Source organism: Camelus bactrianus, chromosome 6 (genome assembly GCF_048773025.1).
Source record: "Camelus bactrianus isolate YW-2024 breed Bactrian camel chromosome 6, ASM4877302v1, whole genome shotgun sequence".
In the NCBI taxonomy this organism is placed as follows: Eukaryota; Metazoa; Chordata; class Mammalia; order Artiodactyla; family Camelidae; genus Camelus; species Camelus bactrianus.
Window position 1 is genome coordinate 38,520,748 of NC_133544.1, and position 25,736 is coordinate 38,546,483.

The window sequence follows — 25,736 nt, forward strand, 5'->3', positions numbered from 1 at the left end:
TAATGATTATTCTAATCACTTAGGAAAAGAAAGCATTCATAATACTAATCAGTCCAAGTAGAAATATTATTTTAAACATTGTGTACTTGAAGATTTGGCTATCACTGAAAACTGTAACACTGAAATAAAAACAGATTAAATGATATAGATAAAAATTCAGTAAATGATCAACAATTAAAACATTTGAATTTGAAAGCTTTCCACAAGTAGATTTAAAAGTAAGCTTTAGTCATAATTATGTTAACTTTTACCTTTCTACAAATAATCAAAAGACAATTTAGAAAGAATTTAGTAGAAGGGCAGTAATCTGACAAGCGTAAATAGAAACATCAGTCTCTAAAAATGACATCTGAAATTGTTTGTTCAAATTATATGATATTTACATACAAAATTATTTGTTTTTATAATAAAATCTGCAATAGTTTTTGAAAGGAATGTTTTAACTTGGTTTTCCCTTTGCAGGAAGTATAATTTGTATTTTTTCACTCTAATCCGTTTAGGCATAGGTTAGGCTAAGTTAATATTAAAGGACCCAAACAAAGACAAATGAGTTTACCAATATCCCAAACTAATGACCCATTTTTTTAAAAGCAGGGTAGGCTTCCAAACTAGGAAAGCCTTCCATCATAAAGCAAGTGGGGTCTAACTTGCCTATCTTCCCTATAGCTATAAAGGAACAAACTGAAACCTTACTAAAACCACAGCCCAAACTGATTTCCTTAGTTAATAGCCTCATTTCAAAACATATACAACATGTGCATATTTAGAATACAATATAATTAGTTATTAGCTCTGGACCTGACAGGCAGCTGCCCATCAGCAATACTGTGAGTAATTAAATGATATTTACCATTTACTAAAAGATGAACTTCATGTTGTTGAATTAAACTGGCCCATCTGCATCTTCATAAAATGACAAACCTTATTAGTTCTGCCTAACCAGAGAATTGTGATAATGAACTGGTGACACCCTCTCTCCATTGTATGAAGCAGAACCAACTGTGTAATCATTTGAGGGGTCAAATGCATATGAAATTACTGTAAATTAAGAAAGTGAAATCACAGGAGTGATGAGGGAAACCATTCAAGCAACAAAATTCTTTTTTTTTTAACGTATGTACTTCAGTCATAAGAAAACTCCATCTCCAATTAGTCAAAATTAATTTTAATTAATCAACTACTTTACCTGAAAACGGTGAAAAAAAGGAGTGATGCAGCTACTGCTCCAAATAAGCCACACAGAAGATTGACTCGGTAGGCAACTGAACCAAAAGGAAACAGTATAATTGCCAGTTTAGCCACCAGAGTGAACAAAGGATAGCCAGGAGGATGGGCAACCTAAGGGAAAATTAGCAACAGTTAGAAGATTTTCATCTAGTAAAGGAAGAGTCACACTGGCTTTAATTGAAAAGTAGCCCTTTTCTCGGGCAAGTATAAAGATTAAGAGACAATGACTAAATGTTTGAATAGTGGTTTTTCTATTGTAATCCTCTTGTGCCAATACAAATAAATATTTTCTTTAGTGGATTTGACAGCGTCTATCACATGGTGTGTCACCTAGAGAAAGGGTGACATATTTCATTGTCAGTTCTTAAGCAGTTTGTTCTCTGGGTTCACAGTACATTAGGGTCATTTAAAAGGCTATTGAAAAAAGGCAGGTTCTGAAATATCGTACTGGTTAGAAAGTTGAAAGACCACACTGCTATCGGATTACCACCATGCTGACAGTCCTAAGGTCTTGCCTAAAGCGATCATGCACCATAATAAAGTTTATTAAATAATAAACTTATTAAAACTGTTAACCCGATTTATTTCATTCTCCATAGCTTATACAAAATTTGGGGTGATAATAAGCCAGCTACTGTATATATAGTAAAGGCTTTGCTTTATAATTTAGTTTAATTGGATTTAAAACTTAAAGTAAATTGTCACGTACGGTACTTATAAGTTACTAAAAACTGGGGTTTGAAAATAAATTAATCTACTTTACTCCATGCTTAATTAAACTTTCTTAATTCCTAAAACTGTTAATGAGAGCATTGATTAAACAATAAAACTAATACTTACTCCAAGCTCATGTGCGGCTGTGATCAGTTCCCCTGTGAAAAAATAATGTAAAACCAATAATTACTATTAGAAAATGACACTCCTCCGAAGTTTTCAAAATCCAAATGCTTGCATTGGGGTTTTGCATTAATTTGACTGGATAAAACTATAAATCTGTAGAGATTTAACAGCATGAAATAGTCTCAGAATATTTTCTCCCTTAGGTCTTCTTGAACAAACTATCTCTGATAGTTTTTAATAACTGGTCAGTGGAAATATAGGTGAATCCTAGTTTTTAAAAATGCTTATCTTCCCTCTTGAAAGTTGTATACACTTGCAAATACATAAAAACCCTTACAGAACATTAGTGTAAAATACTGTATTACCCCTTGAGAATTAAGTACAGAACTGTCCGTAATGATGCAACTTTGTGACATGTAAAAGGTGCAGACATCAGAGACTTGAACAGTCTATAAAATGTGCCATTCTGCCCCAAACTGGCATTTGGATACTTTGCCTACATTGATTATATTGGATATCTCTAAACAACTGCCAAATGCTTATTAACTCCAAGTGATTTTGGTAAGTTCTGACTACCACAGTACATTTTTTCAAACCATTAAGTCATCACATCATTTACATAGTTCTTTATAATTCCTCATCATTAGCGATTATTTCTAAAACTGTGATGTAGTAATTCAGTGCCTATTTGTTAAAACAAAGCACAGGCTTTGTGCTCTCATCCCTATACAACTTAATGCAGTACAATGTAAGAATCAATATTAACTGATGATTTATGAAATTTACTATTATCTATTGGTAAATGTATTAATGTCCATTTTCTATCCTTCAGTGGATATCAATACTCTTTATCTCTACTGCCCTGGCCACAGTTCAGACCTTTCCCCTCCCTGGCCTGGGCTGTAGCAAGTTTGACCAATCTTCTACTTCAATCCGTCTGCCTACTGAAGTCACTTACTACTGCCACCCCCACCCGCCAAAGGTCAGACTGTTTCCTTAGTCGAAAAATCCTCCACAGCTGCTCTCTGCGGACTGAACAAAGTTGATTCCTCAGCATGACATGCCAGCCCTCCATGGCTTCGAGGTCCCTTTCCAAGGTTTTTGTCCGTGAAACCTATGCTCAGCTTAGTCACACCTGACTACCCGCTGTTCTTCTGAAACAGTCCTCTTTGCACTTCTCATCTCTCATTTTCTCACCAAGCATCTCCTCATAAGTCCTTCAAGCCCTGGTTCAATTTAACCTTCTCAGTGACACCTTTCCTTACACATACCCATCCCCATCCTGTCCCATCAGAATTAATCACTTCTTCCTCCTCCATAGAACCCGCTCGAACCTATTTAGCACTTAGGTTGCCTTATATTCTGTTAGTTGTTTTCATTTGTCTTTTCTACTAAGTTGAACATATTATCCTACCCATTTCAGGGTACTGTCAAGACATCAGCGCCTCTCCCTCCTCTTGCCACACAGAGAATCTCATTCAAAACCTGCACATGGAGGTTGATGAAAAGACCCATCACGTTGTCATCCTTGCTACTTAGATGGCCCCTTCTCAGGATGAATGACCGCTTGCTCCATGGAAATCCCGCAAAGGCACCAAAGACAGATGCTGCTTAGTTAAGTCACTTACTGAAGGACATCTTTAAAGTTTTCTGCAGATATTCAAGAACATCTTACAAGCCAAAGGTACTTTTTGTAGCTTATATAAATTATTTATGGTTTAAAAATGTTTAAAATAACTGTTTCCTTTGTAACTACTGTTACCAAAACTGTTTTATAGTTTTACTCTAGAATGGGTTTGCTATCACGTCTTCCATCCCAAACGGTTTTAATCAGTTTTTTGTTCTTGTATTTCTGTAGATACGATGAAGCAGTTAAGTTCAAATTTGCGAGGTCACTATTCATTCTCCTCCATTTAAAATGTATTTAGAATTACATTTAACATTACGAAAAACATCCTATTTTCTCTAACTTCTTTTTACCATTGAAAAGTCAATGTGCTGCTATTCTTTGCTGGAGTTCTGTTGGCAGAAAGATGAATCTGAATGTGACAAACCTCTATCACCAACATGTGTCAAATGTTCAACTAAAATCTAAATAGAAAAAATGCTACTATTCAAAGTCTATGAATGTATCCTTGATAAAAAGCTAAAGGGAGACACTACTCTTAAAATTGAGTATGATAAAAAGAAAATAGTTGAAAAAAAAAAAAAAGAGCCTCCTGGGTCCTGGCTTTCCCCCAACTCTTTATAAGAGGGATTCCTCCAATGTAAGTCCTACTACAACCTGCATCAGAATTACCTGGATGCCTTTAAAAAAAGAAGATTCCTTGACCATACCACAAACCTCCCTATGCTAAACCCTCTGGCATCGGGCCTAAGCTCCCCAGGCAACTCTCAAGTACATGCAAATTTGAGAACCACAGCTTTTCCATTTGGGTCACAAATGGGTGGCAAGCTCAGAGCTGTCAGCAGATGCTTCATCTTTACAAAACCCAGCTCCCTCTGTACTACACTTTTTATATTAATTATACAATTATACTGTCATACATCAAGTATGTTCAAGACAGTATCTTAAAAATATATAAACACATAGAAGCAAATTTATTTTTCCCAAAATACCAAACAGAAGTGAAGGCTAGATTCCTACGCTTTCCTCTAAAGGACCAGTAGCGCTCCTGCCCATAAATCAACTATGTGTATCAAGCAACGCAAAATAATTTTTGGCAAGGCCACATGTGATAGATTTATGGAGTATAATTTAAGACTTATCAGGAAGAAGAATACATGCTTTATGTTGGTTTTGAGATGTGTTCTATTTATTGGTAAGAAAATACATTCCATAAACACAAAATTCAAAGAGAACAGTACATTCAACATATAAACAAAATTATCAAAGATGTGATTATACGAGTTTTACTGGCAACACTTGGAAAATATATAAATATTAGAAGCAACCACCATTTAGTGTCAAACCAAACAAGTCAGAACACCCAAAAAGCCTGGTAACTCAAAGTGAATAGGTGTTTATTTTGGGAGAAAAAATAGAAGACAGCATTAATAAAAATAAGGCAAAAACAACACATTTTAAGTAGGCCTTATCACTAAATATGTGATGACAGATTTAATAAAGAATTTACAGCACAAGTTGATAGAGCATGTTCTAAAGTCAACCTACTTGGGTTCTCTCCTTGACTGCCCCTACTTTCCAGCTGTGATTCTGGACACAGCTTAACCTTAGTTTTGTCATCTATAAAATAAAGAAACTGACAATACCTACCTCACAAGGTAGTAGCTGGGAGAATTAAAATGACAATTCACAAAAAGTACTTGGAACAGTGCCTGGCACAAAGTAAGTGTTCAGTGTTATTCATTGCAACCCCATCCTTCAGGCTCTAACAACCATGGTAAATAACCGTCAATGTTTTGTTTTGTTTTGTTTTGTTTTGAAAGGTACAGAACTACCCAGTTCTGAGTAATGATCTCAGTAATGTCAAAACTCTCACACTAGTTATTTCTACCATTTAATATAAGCCTTGGCAACATGGTAACTCTATTCCCCACTATGTTAATGAAACATTGCTCCTTTTTGCGCAATAGGACCTGAAAGAATAAAGGTAATGACCTGTAAAAGGAACATCAAGGATCCTCAATGTGGTAGGCAGCCTTGAAAATGGCCCTCAACATATCCCAACTCCTACTATTCTCACTGTGTAATCCTCTCCCCTTGAGTGTGGCCTGGACAAACTAACTTCCAAGAATAAAACAGGGCAGTGGTGTGTCATTTCCAAGATGAGGTTACAAAGTGACAGAGTTGTCAGGCAGGGGTGCCATCTCTTTCTCTTGACAGAAGTCAGCTTACAGGGAAACCCATTTGGCCAAGAAGTGGATGGGGCTTAGATGCTAATCCCTGCCAAGCTGAACCTTGAGAGGACTGAAGCCCCAGCTCACACCATGACAGCAACCTTGTCATGAGTTAAAGGCACCCACTTACACTGCATCAGGATCTCTGATCCACAGAAAACATGAGATAATGAATGTTCGTTGTTCTAAGCCACTAAATTTGGGGATATCTTGTTATGCAGTAACTAGTGCACTCGGTGTTTTTCAGTCTACAGATTCACTACCCAAAGTTACAGCACCATTCTGACAAAATCAGTTAGTAGGCATTATTGGGTGGTCACTAAATCTGGCAGCAAAACAAATCCTAAAATAAAACCTGAATCTTGTCTCTCATCCCAAATACATAACGATTATTCATGTGATTTAAAAGGTCCCCGAGTCACGCTTTCCTTTTTAACAGAAGCAGCTTGTTTAAAGCCGCAACCGGCTTCCACTCTTTCAAGCGTTCTCCGTAAAATAATCTGCAAGGCTGTCTCCTTTTCGAAATTCGGGTTTCAACTAAAATACCATTTCCTCAGAAGCCTTTCCCGACTAGCCATTCCGATGGAGCCATTCCCTACCCCACTGTCCATCACATTTTCCTCTGCCTCCACTAACTTATCACCACTTAACATGTAGTTGTTTATTCAGCAGTCTGTGTATTGTCTCTGCCCGCATTACAACCCTCTCCACCCTTGTTCACCACTCCTGTTATCCCTTTGGCTGGAACACGACTTTAAGGACTCAGTAAGCTACATCTGTGGACTAAAAAGGAAGGGAAAGCAAAAACTCAAATTCAGAAAAATGATCTGGAGAAGTGGAGAGGTGGGTATGTCCCAACAGGTGAAACCAACCAGATCCGCCTCGAAAGCCTGTGCGCTAAAGAGACCAGAATTAAAGGAAAATTACAGGGATGGAAACAGAAGTTGGCTGTGACTGCAAACCCTGCCTGCAAAAACCATGCCGGCGGGCGGATGGAGGGGGCCGACTGACCAGACCTAGAGAAGACAGTGCGGACCAGACGGGGCAGAAAGGACGACCTGAAAGTACTTTACCCGAGTCGCCCCCCGGCACCGAGGGGGGCAGCGTGAGGGTGAACACCGCGGCCACAGCGGCGAACACGGCGACGCCGCCGCGAAGGCCCCCGGAGCGCCGCGGCCCGACTCGGGCTGCCTGCCTCCGGGCCGGGCCCCCGCCGTCGCCATGGAGACCCATGGGCCAGAGGGGGCAGAGGAAGGAGGACGCGGCGGGCCCCACGACTCGGGGCGGCACGGAATCCCGGGCCGAGAAGCGAGCGCGGCGCGAGGCGGCCGCGGAGGCTTCCGGGTCGGGCCCGGGAGGGCGGGGCCACGCCTGTCTGCGCCGGTGCGGGGGGGAGGAAGCGTCCAGCCTCGCCGGAGCCAGGTCCGGGCAGCCTTCTGGTGGCGGTGCGCCGGGGTTTCCAGAACCTTAACGTGCTTTCCCTGACGCAGCACAAGGGACAGCCTTCTCTTAAGAATGCAAGCCTGGACACCGGCCCGCCGTCTCTATGGTTTCCCTACCCGCTTCCCCGCGACTTGGTCGGGTCTGACAGAGACGGGAGCGGGATCGCAAAGCGGGCGCGAGGAAGGGCCGCGACCGTCCCCTGCGGTGTGGGGTGGAACTGCACGCGGGCCTCAGACCGCGAGCCTGAGGGGACGTGAGCGCACGGTGGGTGCTGAAGCAGCCAGGACGCACTTCTGTCTACTACGAGTAGTTATAAGCCCTTGTGCTAATTGTTAATTCTCTGAGTTATTTTCAGAGAGATGAAAATAAGCTAGTTGGTCTATTTTTTTCTCTTGTAGCATGAGGAAAACTCGAGAGACAAATTGAGAAACTTGAGTTTCTGTATATAATTCATACCGTGATAAAGTTGTCCCCCACTTTAATGAAGAGGGGTATTTCGGTGGAGCTTTGACCACACAGCAAGAATGAAACGGAGACACTGCACTTCCCAGTTAGCTGCAACGCAGGGAAGAACGGGGACTCTGGGACTGCCCAATAGCACGGCTCTTGGTAAGATTTTAAGCTTACGTTTTACATTATTATAACAATTATTCTGAGGTAAGAGGGGAGAAGGGCACTCTCCCTGGAATGCGTCTCAAAATACACTGAAGACCAGTGACAATGTAAACGTGTTTCAAGCAACCTGACAGGCGCACAGCGGCTCAGGTGCAGAGTGACTAAAAAACACCTGTGTAGATGTGGCAGTCACCGTGCCGCGTACCTTAGTCTTTCTCAGGTACTACGTCCTGCTGTCTGCGCTATGTTGTGAGTTCCCGAAGGGCAGGTAGGCAACCTCTAAAATGGCTCCCAATCATCCCTGAATAAGTATTCAGTCCCTTGTGCAATCCTCTCCGCTTGTGTGTGGGCAGGATCTAATGACTCACGTCTATCAATAAAATAGGGCAAAAGTGACGGATGTCACTTTGGAGATAGAGCTCTTAAAGACTGACTTTAATCTTATTGCCCTCCCCCTGGTAGGCACTACCTCTCTTGCCCTCTCACTTGCTCGCTCTGAGGAAGCCGCCTACCATGTGTTGTGAGCTGCTTTATGGAGACGCCCACATAGCATGGAACTGAGGTCACCTCCAGCCAAACAGCCAGCCAGGAGCTGAGGCCCTCAGTCCGACAACCTGCGAGGAACTGAATCCCACTAGTACCGCATGGGGGACTACGGGGGGCAGATCCTTCCCGGTGTGGGCCTTGAGATGATGGCTCTAACTTCCACCAAGACCTTGATTGCAACCTGGGAGAGACCCTGACACAGAGGACCTAGCTAAGACTCATCCAGATTCCTGTCCTTCAAAAACTGTGAGATAATAACTGTTGTTATTTTAGTCCCCTAAATTTGGGGTGATTTGTTACTCAGCAATAGGTTACTAAGACAGGCTGCCTTCTATTTCTTTTCTGAAAGCATGCCAATGAATAATACTGATGGAACCAGGCATATGCTTTTCTCTTTTTATCCATTTCATCTTCTGCTCATGAGCTTTATAAAAAGATGAATTTTTACCATGGCAAATTACTTTCAAAAGAGGGTAATTATTTGCCCATGTTTGAGAGGTAGAGATCAGCACTGGAAGTTTGAATTTGGGAGTTGTCATGTAAGGATGAAATGAATGAGTGAGCTCACAGAGGCATAATGTAGCAAGAACAAGGTTGAGGTCAAATGTCAGCCAATATCTTCATTTAGGGAATGGCAGGAGAAGGGGAGAGAACAGTGGGTGTGAGGGATGTATCACAGGAAGCTAAGGAAGAAATGATATCAGTGAAGGACATGTGGTCAGGGTGTCACAGAGAGAAGGACGATGAAGAAGGCCACGTCTAGATTTATGGGACTTGAGTTTATACAAATTGGAGAATTGTGTAAGCAGAATACAAAACTGCAGATACAAAATTAGGTACAGGCATCAGAAGGAGCTATGAATTTTTTTTTAAATTGAAGTACAGTTGCTTTACAATGTTGTATTAGTTTCAGATGTATAGCATAGTGATTCAGCTATACATATATATATATATATATATATGTATATTCATTTTCATATTCTTTCCATTATATGTTACTACAAGATAATCAGTACAGTTCCCTATGCTATAACAGTACAAACTTATTTATCTATTTTATATATAGTAGTTAGTATCTGCAAATCACGAACTCCCAATTTATCCCTTCCCACCCCCTTTATTGAAACTTTAAATAATAACTATAGGCTGATAAATCTGAAGACTACATACCACCAACCTCTCCTTTAAGCTTCAGCTTTTTTTTTTTTTTTAGTAACAACTGTCCTGTGAGTTCTCCATTTGTATATCTAAACAACATTTCAAACCTGGCAGACTTTTTCTGTCTTATTCCACTGTGTACCCATGCTTAAAATGGTGCCTGGCACAAAATAGCATTTAACCAATATTTATGTAATGAATGAATAAATGAACAATGGTAGATCACTGCTGTATCCCTTAGGGATTGCATTTTGCTCCTAGTGACAAGATCTTGCTACTGTGGCTTAAACATGCAAATGTTTATTTAATAATCACTTTGGAAAACAAACATTTTTCTAGTAAAGGCGAAGCTATGCAGAGCCTGCAACCCAGAAATTCTACTCCAGGTTTGTACCTAGAGAAGCCAGGAGACAGACACAAAATGTTCATGGCAGTATTGTTCATAAGAGCCCCCAAATCGGAACAACCCCCATCAGCAGATACCCATCAACATTGGAATAGAGAAATAAATCCTGGAATATCCATACAGTGAAATACTGCATAACAAAGAGAATGTACAAACTACAGCTAGCTACCATGGGATGATATGGGTGACTCCCACAAAAAATACTGAGCAAAAAGAGCAAGTTATTAAATAATACATACAGAATGATTCTAGTTATTTAAAGTGGAAAGATAGTAAAAGTAAGCTAAATTGTTTAGCGATACATTCACAGAGTTTTAAACTGTAAAGAAAATCGAAAATCATCGATTTTCTTTAACTACTGGGACAGCAGTAGTTACCTGTAGGGCGAGTGGGGGCTGTGATGGGAAGCGGTACATGTGGGCTTTATGGGCTGTCAGTGTTTCTGTTCTTGACTTGGGCAGTGGTTACATGGGTATTGCCTTTATAATTATTCTTGAAACTATTTATAAATGTATTAGGCACTCTTCTATCTATATGATGTATCTCAATTGAAAAAATAGAGAGGAAGGAAGAAAGATTCTGGAATGGTTATCTAATGGATAGTTTTGTAATGAATGCTAACAAGAATATTACCCTGAATTGGCATGTGATAGCTCATGAGTATTTCTGCGTCTTTTTAGTTCCCTGTAATATAAGTGATTATATGGAGGTATTTTAAGCTTAAGGAAAATACATTTCAGCATGAAAGTAAATTTTCTTTCAAAATCCCTTCCACTGATCTAATATAATAGAGTACTAAGTTCTCTTCTGAAACCAATTTACTTCTTAAAATAAATTTTGTGAATTGTGCTCCAGATCTTTGGCAAAAATAAATACTTGGTTTCATAATCTGGTGTCAGTATTCTGACATAGTCTGTCAATATTCTTCAAGGTTTTAACAAGCCAAATTTTTTCAACAAAACTCTAAGGTATCACATAAAAAAGAAATATTGTTCAAAGGCATAAAAGTAAATAATTAGAAAAGGTAAACTAACAACTATCAAAGTTAGAAGTGGAGGTGAGGATGGTAGCAATGAGCCAAATCCTCATTGTGTCTGGGGCTATCCAGTGATAAATCAATAGATCGTTCTAGAGACCTATTATTTAGGAAGGTAATTATGAAAAGAACCCAAATCAGAAAAAGTTTAAAGTAGTTGCTTTGGAGAAGGGAGACTAGGGGAGGGGAGAAGCCGGATGGGAGATACGGCTTTCATTATAGTTGTTCTGTACTAATATATTTAGTTTGTTTGTTTTTTTGTGGGCGGGGGGTAATTAGGTTTATTTATTTGTTTTTCAGTGGAGGTACTGGGGATTGAACCTAGGACCTTATGCATGCCAAGCATGTGCTCTACCACTGAGCTGTACCTTCCCCAATGAACTAATATATTTCTCCATGTGCATTGTATTATTCTGATAAAAAATAGGAAAATATTTGTAAGGGAATGAATGAGAATGAAGAAGAAGTCAAGACCATAGCTTTTTTGAATTAGAGATTATAATATATGTGAGGAGCCTGAAACATAGCAGGAGCCATAGAAATATTTGCCCTGAATTAGTTGTTTCCTGTTTGAATTACATGTTATGTATTTGTTTTCCTTCCAGTTTCATTGAGATATAACTGATAGCACTGGATAAGTTTAAGGTGTACAGTAAGATGATCTGATTTACATACATCATGAAGTGATAATCAGAATAAGTTTAGTGAACATCCGTTATCTCATATAGCTACAAAATTAAAGAAATAGAAAAAAATTTATTCTTGTGATGAGAACTCAGATTTACTCTAACAGTTTTCATATATAGCATACAGTGTTAATTATATTTATCAGGTTGTACATTACATCCCTGGTACTTATTTGTCTTATAACTGGAAGTTTGTAGTACCTTTTGACTGCCTTCTTCCAATTCCTCCCCCACATCTGGTAACCACAAATCTGATCTTTTTTTCCTATGAGTTTGTTTCTGAAGTATAACTGGCCTACAACATTATGTTATTTCCTGTTATACAGCATAGGGATTCAATATTTCTATACATTTCAAACTGATCTCCAAGATAAGTCTGGTAATAATATGTCACAATATGAAGATGTTACATAGTTATGGACTATATTCCTCACATTGTACATTTCATACCCTTGACTCATCTATTTTGCAACTAGAAGATTGTACCTCTTAATGACTTACATTTAAAAAATTCTCTGATTTAACCATTCTATTTCAATTTGCAAATAGAATTTTACCCATATTAGAGAAATTCATAAAGTATTTTGATAATATTTGTCCCAATTATCTGTTTTCATGTTTAAAACTACTCCAAAATTTAGTGGCATATAACAACAGCCATTCACTATATCTCACAATTTTGGGGTCAGAAATGTGGACAGGGCTCAGCTAGAAGATTCTTCTGCTTCATTTGGCATTGACTGAAGTCATTCAGCTGGCAGATGGTCTGTAAGGTCCATTTATGTATGATACTTTGGTGCGAATGGCTGGGATGCTGGGCATGGCTGAAACCTTTGATCTGAGTCGTCACATATTGCAGTCTCAGGGTACTGGAACTTATTACCTGCTCAGGTTACCAGAGATTTATAAGAAGCAAGGGTGGAAGCTGCAGGGTTTTTGTTTGTTTTATTGTTGTTGTTGTTATTTTAATGACTTGGCTTCAGAAAGCCGAGAATTTTCCTTCTGCTGTATTCCATTGGCTGACAAGTTACTAAAGCCAGCCCAGATTCAAGGGGAGGAGAATTAGACTCCAAATATCAAAGGGAGTAGGAAAGAATTTACAGCCATCTTTAATGCGTCCTCCAATAAGACCCCTGATACAAAAATAAATATATGGGTCAAATATTATTTTTTTCTGCCTGAGTAAAGAAAACACATTTGCGGCAGGTTGGCCGAAAAATTCAAACCATTAACACAGTATGCATTTAGGAAAAGAAATGTCTGGTCCCAACACAGAAGAGTCTTATAACAAATACTATGGTACTACTGTTTCAAAATCTGGTGAGCTTATGCCTGAATAATTCAACTAGAGTGTTTTATGGTTTGAGCTATATTCAGAATCTTTTTGTTCTAATTCAAATAATGACTTTTTTACTTCAGTAAAGAAGATAATATTTAAAAGTATCAATCAGATTGAAAATGAATATTGAATACTGGAACTGTGGATTTATCCCAGTGCCTGTCATAGTGCTTAGAACATAATAAGCACTCAAAAGTATTTGATGATTAACAGTAGAAAGGTTGTACAGGGAATATCTAACTTTGCCAACTGTTTTCAGAAAAGATTATATCTAAACCACCACCCTAAGGAGAGTCTCTCCTACATCAGCTTTGAGATAAATTAAATGACAAATGAAATGTAAGAGGCATATAACTATACAGGGTAGTTTAGAAAGTAATTATGGAACTTGTATTAAGCATTCTCATAATAGTTCAGGAAGCAGCTTGTGTTAAATCCTGGCTCTACTAACCATCTTTGTGAACTTGAACAAGTTTCTTAACTTCTCTGGCCCTCAGATTGCTCACCTGAAAAATGAGACTAACAGTAGTGCTGTCCTTGTTAAGTCTGGTCTGAAGAATAAATAAGATAATACAATGAGCCTGGCTCACTGTGAGGCACAATAAGTATCTGCTATCCTTATCTAAAATTTTAGAAGAAAAACTCCAGGATATGATTTTAAAATAGGACAAGTAAAACTCATACTTTTCTAGATCATTTCAAAGTTAATTCACTAGAAATGAGACTATGTGAGAGAAACAGACCATCCATTTGCAGCCTGGATGTGATCTGGAAAGCTCCTTGCTCCCAAGAGACTTAGTCTAACTTGGCTAAAACCCCCAACTCAAACCTCTTCCTGATATGCCTGGGGTGGGAAATCTCTCTATGTTCCACTCTGCCTCAAGCTCTTGAGTCATGCTGCCTCAGTCCAAACTCAGGCCTTTCTCCAGTTTCCATAGAAACCCACTCATGCCAAACAAGCTTGAGTTCTAGTAGAATGGAGAGAAGTGTTCAGCCAGCAGCTTCCAGCTCACTCTCCTCCTCATTTCCCTACCTCTCAAAATCGCCTGTGCAGACTCGAAGTCCTTCCCCCTCTTGTGCACAGCATGTTAGTTTGCCCAAACTAGCAAGCCCACAGTCATCAGAGGCATTTAGTTAGTAAAATAAAAGACCTTCCAGGTTTCAGGATTTACAAGTTCTGAATCACGGGAACAGTTAATGACCTAGTACCTGACTCCCAGTCTCATATACATTCTTCTCTCTCGGGTTTCCTTCACTGATGCTTTAAACATCGGAAGAAAAAACTACCAAAGGACAGATGTATAGCATCTTGATGAGTTTAACATACTTGATGAGATGAACTCAATATTTTTGTATGTGTGGATACAAGTAGTGGTTCCATATACAGTTAAAGTCTACCTACTGTAGACTATGCAGTGGTCTCTGGGTGGTGCTCCTTGAAGATCAGTAACCCCAGGCCCCCGTGGCCAGTCAGGCCGTCATCCTGTTCTTTACTTCTGCCTGACCTGAAATTCTGTGATGAGTCTTTCAGCGGACTAATCACAAGGTTGGGAACGTTGTCGCCAGAAGTGTCAGTTTGCCTGGGATGATCTAATCTTGGAAGTTGGGAGAAAGAAAAGTAAAATAGGTGTCAGACTCTATTTTCATGATTTGCTGATACTGACTCTTTTCTCCTTCTTTAGAAAAGAGCCACACACTAACTGGGGTTTAGAAGAAGGTAAATATTGTCTCAAAATGTTGAGAGTCAAAGGACAACTGAGTGTCTCACAACCCATCAGGAGAGTGTTAGGTTTGTCTTCCTGAGTAAGATAAGATGGGTCATCTTTCTTCTGCCTGGGCCTTAGGAGTGAGGGAGAAGCCCTTAATTCTCAAGTGACAGAGCCCAGTGGGAAACCGACTTTTCTCTTTGAGTAGGAGAGGGGGCCCTTCTGGGGGTCTGAGCCCTGCATTCACCATGGCTTCTGGGGCTGGCATTACATCCTGTTACATGAGGTACTCTGTCCCTACTCCTTGTCTCTCCCAGATGGAAAAGGCGAGAACGCTGACAGTTGAGTCCTTATCCTGGAAGGACGTTAACTGCAAGTCCCAGGTGAAGCCAAAGATAAGCCAAAATGAAGAATGCCTGAACACATGAGACTCTGATCAGGGGTCAGGAGAAGAAGCAGGGCAGACTGGGCGGTTAATGCCATTCCTAGTGGGGGTTTCCCACTGCAAACCCAGAAAAAGGGCTGTGCTTGCCTGTGGGAATGCACCACTTTAAGTGCATCATTTGGTTCAATCATGAGTGTGGGCTGCCTGTAAATCAGTGGAATTAGCTGAGGGGCCATTCATCAAGTGTTATGATTAAGATTCAAATGGGCTACCTGAGAGACAAACGAGACCTTTCTCCCCTATGCACAAGGAGGAAGATGGGGTTTAGTAAGTTCTAGAGTCTTCACCTTAGAAGGCAAGGTCCTAGACATGACAGTAGCGTATAAAACATATGAGAAACAGAGGAAGGTTGCAAGGGCAGCAGGTGGGGAAGGTGGAGTGAACAGACAGCACACACGGATTGTGGGACACAGCCATGAACTGTGGGATAGGCCTCCTGGCAGAGCAGTAGTCTTGCTAGAGCCCAGGAAGATGGTGGTACCTAGCCTTCCAGGAGCCACGCACCTTTCAGGACTGTAGGGCAGTGGTTAAGTCCATGGGCTGTGGAGTCACACTGCCTGAGTTCAAATCCTATCTCCATCATTTACGAGCTAGGCAAGTTCCCTAACTTCTTTTACCTAATTTTTCCCATTTATAAAATTGGGAGGTTGTGAGATATAAATAAAATAATCTAGGTTAAATGTTTAGCAGCCAGCCTGGCACAGAGTAAGCATTCAACAAATGTTTGTTGTTATATTAGTATCACTTCAAAATACCAAGTTTGTATCTACTGTGTGTCAGGCTTTGTGCATTGGTAAACAGTTATAAGTATGGCAGGCATTATTTCTGGCCCCCCAGACCTTACAGGCCTCATCGTGGGGGACACAGTAAGTAGTCTGGCAGTTTCAACGCTGTGTAATGAGGGCTACGACTGAGGACATGCGGGCTGCCGTGGGATCTCAAAGGTGGCCTCAAAGAAGCTAAGAGCAGGAGTTTAGAGTTCGCCATATGAGAGCTGCTGGGGGAAAGAGTGCATGGTGGGGAAGGGGGTGCACACCTGGAGTTGAAGAAGGCATGTGGCGCACTCAGCAAACAGGCCTGTGGGCCTGGGGTGCAGACTGGGGAGACCCTGACAGGGCTGACATCATATGGAGAAGATAACCCATATGGAGCAGAGAGGAATTTAAATTCACACCATAAGGGCAGATTGACTTTATTTTAGTCTATTTGGAGTCTCCCTCCATTGGTTGTCAGGAAATTCACCTGGTCATTATTGGGGCTCCTCTACACCCTACCCGGGTCACAGGAGAGTCTTGGGGCTCACACAGTGACAACATTCTGGGCTCAGTCTACACGGTGGCCTCTGCTGATCGGCTCACTGTTCAAGTTCACACGATCCCTTGAAGGCAGAAGTGCCAAGTTTGGGCCAGCAGAGATTCTTCCACCCGGATACCAAAGAGAGGTCTCTTTGGGTCAGTAGCCCCTTCCTTGTTCCCTCTATTCCACCCCCACCCCCGGCCCCCAGCATCCTCCATCAGTCCTTAGTCTCAAGTGTGGCTAACAAGTGAGCCTGGAGCTCCACCTGCCTGAAAACCTTTGAGAATCTGGTGACTCATCTCTGGAAATCTCTCTGACCTGTCTAGTAGTTTGGCTACTTCTGAGTCTTAAATCCTCAGCTCTTGTGCTATAGGACAAACCAACGTCCACGAGTCCAGATGTCACAAAGGCCAGTCCTGGAGTTGTCTGGGCAGATTTTTTAAAATTAATATTGAACCCCTTCTGTATGCCAGGCACTTCAGCAAGCATGTTACATAAGCTGTAGAGCCGTGGCTGAGACCATGGATTCTGAGCCTTCCCACCTGGGTCTGAGACCTGCCTCCAGCAGTGACACGTGTCAACACACAAACAACGCTTAGAACACTGCCAGCTGTACTGTAAGCACTCGAAAAAGTCAGCCATTACATGTGGTCTCAGTTTACATTCCAGCAACCCTGTGGACCAGAAACCATTTTTATTCCCATTTTACTGGTGAGGAAAGGGAGCTATGGAGAGTTAGATGGAGCGGTTCAGACCCACGGATTTCATCTCAGGGCCCACACATTAACCATGGTGGGCAGCTGTGTTGTCGGGACCCCTTGCTTTCACACTAAGTCCTTGAGTTAGTGTTGGAAGCACCCTTGTCTTGAGCTAGTTTTGGCCCCAGAGCCTGAGTATGTGGATGTAGGGGTGGTGGGGGTACTGGGTTCATCCTACAAGTGAGGATTCATGAGCTGTGGGGATTAGTGAGCTGTGGAGGCAGGAATCCAAGTAGTGGGAAGAATGAGGGGCTCCCAGTGGAGGAGGGACCTAAGGACGCAGAAGGAGCAGAGATGTCTGTCTGTGGCCACAGATGCAGAGGAGCACATCATGAAATCCCTCTCCATGGAGTGGGAAGGTGATGGAAGAGACGGGGGGACTTTGAGAGAATTCTTTAATCGAGGTGAGAAAACAGGTGTGTTAAGGAAGGACCAAGAGTGGCCCATTTTCTAAGGTGGTGTTTTTTTGGTCATTTAAAAAATTTTTTTTAAACTGAAGTATAGTCAGTTACAATGTGTCCATTTCTGGTGTTTCTTAAACGTGGCTGATCATCGGGAACATTTGGCAGAGCTTTTAAAAAATGTGAATTCCTGGGCCCACCCGTGGAGATTTTAATTAGTAGTTCCTGGTAGATCTTGGGTATCTGCACGTTTTCAAAGCTTCCCCCGTGAACCTGATGATTGGCTTGGTCACAGGTCCATGATCTAAAGCTATAACCCTTTGTTTTACAGATAAGGAAGCAGACATCAGGGAGGTTAAGCGTCTCACCTGAGCCACACAGCTAGTTGACAGCAGAATTGGAACAGGGCTTTCGTGCAATATTAAGTCCAATATTTACACAATATTTCACATTCCTGCTTCTATATTGAATAGGAAAAATGCTTTAAGTGGAGATACTCCCAAATATAAGTGCATTTGTGTTTTGGTATGCAGTTATCAAATTGTATTCATCCTCATAAACTATAATTTTTATGCACAATAAAAAGTGTAATAATTATGCACAATAAATTCTACATAACAATCTCTCTTTACAACTTCAGGGTGTGTAGTTCTCTCCCCAAGTGGACTATGAGTGGCTCATTTGTTTTTCTTTTTTTTTTTTATTTTTCTGTCTCTAATTTCTCCCATGTTAAATCATTGCAATGACTTTTAAAAAGCCAACATATATTCAATGGTGAAAAGACAGTATTGTGGTAAGAAAACATTTTTGCACTGATCTCAGAATTCGTTTTTCAAGCCTGTCAAAACTTTGTTGCTTTGGAAATTACAGCTTGTTTGGTAAATAACGTAAACCCAAGAAGGAGTAATACTCTTCTTCCTTGTTGAAGGCAGGTTTGAAAAATGGGATTGAGTAACCGTCTGCGGAGTGAAGAATTCTGAGTTCACAGGACTGAGTTCCGCTTTTGGCAGCGGTATGCCACACTCAGCCTGGTTCCCATGTGACCTCTCTGTTACAGAGAAGGGAACTGAGGCCCAGAAAGTTTGAGGAAACCTTGATCACACAACTGACAAGCTGAGGGATTTGGGGCCTGTGCTCTTCCATACACAGCATCACACTGCTGGGTCTGTGTTTGTTTTTCTGGCCCAAAGAGTGCGCGCCACACGAGCATGAGGCTGAAGGAACTTCGAGAGCAAGAGGAAAGGCAGGGCCAGCTTGGGGGCTTTGCTGTCACACAAACCACCCTCCTGGGTGTTCTCAGAAGCCAACGAGGTGCTGCAGCCCTGGTGTTTGAGGGGCTCCTGGTCCTGATGGGTTCTTGGGGTCAGCAGTAGGACAGAGGGTGCTCATTTGGCCCTGGAGACTTAAGAGCCCACAGGGGCTGGCTCCCTTGGGTTTCTGGAATGGGAATCTGAAGGACTGACTGTTCCAGAGCCACCCCTCAGTTATATGGCTCCCAGGTGTCCCTGTGGATGGCACTCTGCCTGGAAACTGGAGAGGCTGCTCATGGCAGAACTTGGCTTAAAGCTGTGCTGGCAGCACAAGGGCACTGCCTTCTTACTTAATTCTGCTTTTATTTGGAGTGGTTTTGGAAGGGCTTGGGTGGAGGTTATGAAACATGCATCAGATGGGAACCCATGCGTCCAGAATGACCACAGAACCAAGACTTTAGTCTTCAGAACTCAAAGAAGAGAAATGTTGCCACCGGAGCTCTTTATGAAGCAAGAAGTCTTTCAATAAGGAAAAGCTGGTTTTCAGCAGCCCAAGTAGCTTGTGGAGACTGATTCAAGACTACCCAGTCAGCTTCCAAGTTTGAAATTCCTCTAACTCCTTAAATTTCACCCTGGGCCTTGGATTGAGGAGACAGGGTTGAGAATCTTGCTGCCTGTCTCTATGTCAGTCGACCTTACAATCCTCTTTTTTCTCAAAAGCTAGCGCTGCCTTGCTTCTGTGCATTTCGGGTAGCAAGCCTTGCTCGGGAACAATTATTACAAGTGGGAGGAGGGCCTGAAAACTTCTAAGCTACCTCTTTGTGGCTCCACTGCACAAGAGAAACCTTGAACTAAAGAGCATTTACCACCACTTCCCAGCTGAAAGGGGCAGGGTGGGCTGGAATGCTGTCTGCTACAGATCTGAAGTTCATAAGAAGATGGGGGCACCAAGTCCCACACAGGTAGTTAGACACCTTTTGGGGTCTCTCCAGGGGAAAAGGAAGCCTGGCACACTGGGCTACTGGGCCTCGGAGACTGGGGGAGGGCAGCAGACCCTCAAAGAGTGAATTCTTCCCAAGTCACACCACTCTACACCGGGGCACTGGGGCCATAGTGATGGTTACTTCTAGAAATGGAAAAAGTTATTGCCTGAAAATACAGCGTCTAGATGGAGAGGGAAATACGTCTTAGCATTGGCGCTAATTCAAATACAAAAAATGAACCCACCCAAAATAGTACGCATTATATTGAATGTAGTTGTCAGTTCCACTTTAATCAAATCTATGACCCTAATCTGTCCTTACCAAGACACTTTAAAGAGACACTTGGGAAATTAGATGGGAAGATTTTTTTTCTAGGCTTTTCGTCCGTCTGCCTTGCCACTTTCCTAAAGAAAACATTCTGAATCTTACGGCACTAGAGCGCCCTCTAGTGTTGGTGAAGCAAGCAAACGCTTCCAAACAGCTAAATTTATCCACTGCGAGAGCCCTAGTAGCTACATATTCCTTGTTTGGGCAAAGGGTTAGATCGGCTTGCCTCAGAACAGCGAAGGGAATTAATAGAACATTTATGACACCTCCAAGCCTTGTAATTCTCTATGAATATGGCAAATTCTGTTTTATCCAACGTTCTATGCCAAGGGCAAACAAACAAGAATTATTAAAAATCGTAAAACAATCTAAAATAACATCCTACCCAGTGAGGTTTTAGAGAAGCTTTTGTTTTTTCTTTTCTCTTTAAATCCAAGCCACATTCAGACTTGGTCCTTGGAGATTCTGTTTAAAGAAAGGAGAGGAAGCCGATAATAGATATAATACCTAAAACAAACTCCCTTCAGCCATGACAGTGTTATTACAAACTTGAGTGATTACCATTATTGCAGATAAATAAAAACAATGGACCAGAACCAATTTTACATAAGGAAATATCATTCAATTGGTTGCAGGACTTGGTTTAGACTTTTCTCTGGTCTGTCAAGTGATGGTTAACATAAATGAGGACGTCTGCCTTTGCTTAAAGATAGCACTCTTCTGAAAGCACCACATCCATTTAACCAAGGAACAACATTACTGTCTTCTGTGTGTCTCCCAACCAAGGGAAATAGATTCACTAGGTTTGAAAGGTAAATAAGACTCTTAAAATCAAACTAACACAAACTGGAAGAAAAAAATATCTAACAACACACATTTAAAAAAAAACTTTTTAAAAGCCAGAAGCTTTGTGTTCTATTGTGTTTAGACTTAAAATATGGAACTATTTAGAAAGAATTAAAGAGATTATGTTTATTTGATTTCAAGTTATCTCAGCAAGAAACACATTTTGCCTACCTCTTTGGAAGAACAGCAGGTCAAATGACACATTTGTGAGTGCCTGTTTGAAATATTTCAGCCACGCCACAGGGTCCACCTGACCTGAGCACCATAGATTGAGGGAACAAAAGCTTGTGTTTTAAATGTTTCTTTAAGAGCCTTTCTGGGGGTTGGGGGGTTGGGGAGTGGGAAGCTGTCACAGGCCTTGCTTTTCATTTTTATCCTATGACACTAATCAGTTTAATTATATTTCTAACCCATGACTTAGGCTCATAATTAATTCACAAATGCAAATATTATATAGCATAATTCTGCAACTTTACAGGAATAATACAGTTAGTTTCAGTCACCCACAGCCTTAAACTCCAGAGAGTTTCCCAATATGTGCAAATTCATTCCTCTCTTTGAGTAGGTTTGCTTCTGAATCTGTTCAGTAGCAAAAGTAGGCCTTTATTCTCAATGCTAAAACAAGGAGCAGAATGGGTTTATTAAAGAGGAGATACAAGAAAGTGATTCACTTTATTACTTGACTAAATGAAAATCATACATTCGTGCAAGCTTAGGTGGAGCTGCAGTTCCCTTATTAAGTGGAACAATTAATATTACAAGCATCTGAAGATCATGCTTGAGAGGAAGGACTTCAGTGAATATTTTCGAGTAATCTTTCCAAATAGAGCAGAACACGACCCCTCTTTAGGGTGTAACTCAATATAAGGACTTGTGAGTCAAACATTGAGCCCTTCAGAACTACAAACCTTTGTTTGTGGCCTTATTAAAGAAATTCTCCCATCTCCATTTGAAGGGGTAGATTGCCAAGGCCAAAATAAAACACCAGAACCTACAATGAAAATGGTTTGACCTTGCAGCTACACCCGATACTTCCAATGCTGATTTCCTCCAAGCTCCCCTTTCTTCACCTCCTTGGCCCCAAGCTTTTCATAAGCCAGAGAGAGAAAAATGTATTTCACTTTCCAAACACTAGAACTGCTGGTGCAGAACGTAACTGAATATCAGCAGCTGTGCCAGGGCACCTGGGGCCACATAAGGAAACCTGACAAAAGACTTACTTAGGAACAAGATCCCAGTTCTCTGCTCATCTTGGCTTCATGTACTTTAAGAAGGGCAGGGAGAATTGCATCCATGCCCTTAAAAAAAGAAAAAAAGAAAAAGTGTGTGTATGAGAGAAATTCTTAGGAAAAGGATAACACAGATGTTCCAAAAGCAACAAAATGAGACAGAAGTGATGCCAGTACTGCTCAGGACCCACTGCTTCCAATTTTGATGCATAAATGTGTCACCTGGGGATTGTGTAAGATTCTGCGGGTTCTGAAGCAGGTCTGGGGGAGGGCTTGAGACTGCATTTCTGACAAGCTCCCTCAGGATGTTGGTGCAGGTGGTCTGAAGACCACATTTTAAATATTTAGGAGCTAGAAAAATTGGCCTTTCAAATAACATCTCCCACTCTATATTACGCTTTCAAAGTAGTTTCATTTAAGAACTGCTATTCAAGGTGGGGAGGGTACAGCTCAGTGGTAGAGCGTGTGCTTAGCATGCATGAGGTCCTGGGTTCAATCCCCAGTACCTTCATTTAAAAAAAGAAATTGCTACTCAACAAGGAATCATCAGAATAAGACAGATGAAGCACTAACAATTTCAGAGGCAAACCTTTCCAGAGGCAATGGCAGCACAGCTGAGAAAGGAGACAGGTTCAAGGACGGTGATGGGATATTGGCAGAAAATGTGTCAGAGAGCCTGTCCTGATCTCTCGTGAAGTGTTTGAGAAGAGCATCTGCCATCTCTTTCTACCTCTCATCAGTGCTTGAAATGCTGGTACTGTCCTTCCACGAGAGGCAGCAGTTACAGCAGGAAAGGATTAGGCTGGGGGCGGGCAGAGGTGATAGACTCTTTGACCTTGACTTAGCCTGAATGCTTAGTTTACTCACTTCTCAACATGGGAAAGGCACACCTACCAGCAAGTTGAATTTAAGGATTAGAAAGGATCCACGTAAGCACCCAGCACAGGGCCTGGGATAGTAGTTGCTCAGTAAATGTGAGGTGCAGTTAACTTTGTTTCATCAGGGCTTGCTCTAGCCCATGGCTTTTCAACCTTGGTACCTTGGCAGCTGCACAGTAGAATCACCTGGAAGAGTTTAGAAAAATTCCAATTCCCCAATGGTAATCCCTGAGAAGGTGAATAGGGCCATTTTTAAAGCCCTCAGGTTGTTCCAATGTTCAGCCTAGATTGAGAACCACTAGTCTACCTGTAGCTAAGGAGCCTAGTAATAAGCACCAGCTAGTTAGCCCCCCCCCCCCCAGGAGTGGTGGGGAGGGAGCGGGGAGGGTGAGAGGCTTCCCCCAACCTCACATGCACACCCCCAAGGCTCATCTGTCTTCTTTCCGATCTTGCCAGAACAGCAGTCTGCCAGCCTTCAGGGCTAATAGGTTTCTTCCTAGTTACGAATCTGCCCTGGGGACAGTAGCCCAGCATAGCTCCAGCTCTCTGAATATTTGAGCTAGGACTATGTTTGTGATTTGTGATTATCTTCCTTCTCCTTAACCCAGTATGATTATTTTATTACTGTCACATTTTCTGAGGTTTCTCCAACCAGTGAAATCCAGTGGGGTTTGATTTAAATAAAGTAACCCATAAACTCACCTGATATTTAGCCCCTGGAGATCTCACCCCACAAGTGTCTCATGTTTCCTGGGGCTGTGGCAGGCGGTCGGGGGATGTGTTCTTGAACAAATCCAGTCTGTTACTTTCCTTGTTCTGTCGCATCGCATCCGAGACCTCAAACTACCTCAAAGGATTGTGAATAGTAAATAACGTACGTAATGTATGTTAGCCTAGCGTTTGGAACAAAGCATGTTTTCAGCAAATGTTAGGGTGTTTTACTGTTAGTAGGTGACACCTATGGGCTCAGCCACCCCTGCCAGGCACCATGCCATTTACTAGGCCCCGCTGTCCCTTCCCGATGCTGCTGAATTTTCCCCATCAGATCGCTTCCTTGGGATGCCTCTACCCTCGTCTGGAGATGGCACACGGACCTTGGCAAAGTCGAGCAGCGTCCTTGCCTCTTGGGAGACAAATTCTGTTACGTGGGTTCTTGGGGCAGTACTGCTTGGGCTCCAAAATCGCACCAAGCTTTTACTTTCTTTTCTTCCTCTGAGCCAGGCATAAGTCGCTACCTTGTACTCAGAAGCATTTTCTGCCCCTTTTTCCTTAAGTGTTGCTACCAGGTCATGCTCAGTGGCCTGACTCCCTCTTTCCTTCACCTGCATTGGGTCACTAGACACTGCTGGGCACATAGAGCTGTGTCTTTTCAGGGAGCACAGCTCGGGCCAGGCTGGGACATTGATGCACTTTCCCTCCCTGAGAGGAGTGGGAGCTTTGGGGGGTACCAGTTTGCCCATAGCCGTCCCCAGCCTCTTCCACTACCAACTGATGAACAGCTACTGTGCACCTGTTAGGTCATTCAGTAGGTGATGGATGCTGGACCCGGTCCTGTCCTCACTCTGTTCTTTTTGAGGAAGATACAGGATGCACAGGAAGGAGTAATTAACACATTTAAGTTTGTATTTAAATAAGGGCTAATGAAGATGGACAGAGTATAATAGCTGTAGAAGGTCTCAGAAAAAACAGATACTAGGAGTCAGCTTGATAAGGGCTGGTCAAAAAGATGTTACAGATGAGATGAACCTAAGAAAACATTTGAAGGAAGAGCAGTGGTGGACTGAGAGGGGGCAGGGGTACGAGAGTGGTCACCCCGGGGTGCAGGCAAGAGGAAGGTGTGTTCTCTGGAGAGAATCTAAAAGCAGTAAAACCAACTAAAAGTCCACTTTTAAAAGTCACTGTGAGCCAGCAATTCTAGACAACAAAAGACTATCCTGGTAGTAGTCCTTGATTGCCCTAGTAATTCTTACAAAACATTATCAGCTGGGTGCTTTATATTTACTCTCAGAGAAATCAGTCTTTGCATCTTAAGTTCATGACCTCCCCCTTCCTTTTGTCACATAAGTTAAGATTTCTGTTTTTAATCTCCTACCTCATACCATTAAGAATCTGGTACTTTGGAGGTCCTTTCTGGAAAGTGCAGTGTTTGGTAAAAGGTCATTATTCCAATTTGGAATGAAAATGGGGCATCAGAGAGAATTACAGACATAAATATTCAGGGGATGGACAGTGGGTCTAGCATTCTAGAAATTTGCCTTCAGCCTTTCCTTTTGAATCCCCTGTGTAAACCTGCTGTCCCATCCAAAATCAGCCCATGGTGTTGTGGGTAAGCTGGAAGGGGTCTTCTCCTTGGACTGTTCACTCTTGTACCAAAGCATCAAGACTAGTGCTTGGCCAGAGGAGATGCTCAATAAATATTTGGAGGGGAAAAGAAATAGTTTGAGTGATTCAAATAGAAGT

At 41.7% G+C, this 25,736-nt stretch overlaps 1 protein-coding gene and 1 long non-coding RNA gene across 9 annotated transcripts in view; one reads left to right on the top strand and one right to left on the bottom strand.

The window, feature by feature from the left end:
• Nucleotides 1–7,292, bottom strand: part of TMEM260 (transmembrane protein 260) — a 58,204-nt gene extending 50,912 nt beyond the window's left edge. For 3 of the 4 annotated variants that reach the window (XM_074365474.1, XM_074365475.1, XM_074365476.1), the window contains exons 1-3: nucleotides 7,002–7,292; nucleotides 2,068–2,099; nucleotides 1,187–1,338 (exon numbers count right to left, since the gene is read on the bottom strand). In XM_074365474.1, the coding sequence (XP_074221575.1) occupies nucleotides 1,187–1,338; nucleotides 2,068–2,099; nucleotides 7,002–7,161 (344 nt within the window). In that variant the 5' untranslated portion in view covers nucleotides 7,162–7,292. The remainder of the gene's footprint in view (nucleotides 1–1,186; nucleotides 1,339–2,067; nucleotides 2,100–7,001) is intronic. The other variant, XM_074365477.1, reaches the window with a different exon arrangement.
• Nucleotides 7,293–7,388: 96 nt separating this feature from the next.
• Nucleotides 7,389–25,736, top strand: part of LOC105074608 (uncharacterized) — a 202,424-nt gene continuing 184,076 nt past the window's right edge. For 2 of the 5 annotated variants that reach the window (XR_012507515.1, XR_012507514.1), the window contains exons 1-2: nucleotides 7,437–7,635; nucleotides 7,770–7,980. This is a non-coding gene — a long non-coding RNA (uncharacterized LOC105074608). Of the gene's footprint in view, nucleotides 7,636–7,769; nucleotides 7,981–25,736 lie in introns of all 5 variants that reach the window. The other 3 variants (XR_012507516.1, XR_012507517.1, XR_012507513.1) reach the window with 2 other exon arrangements.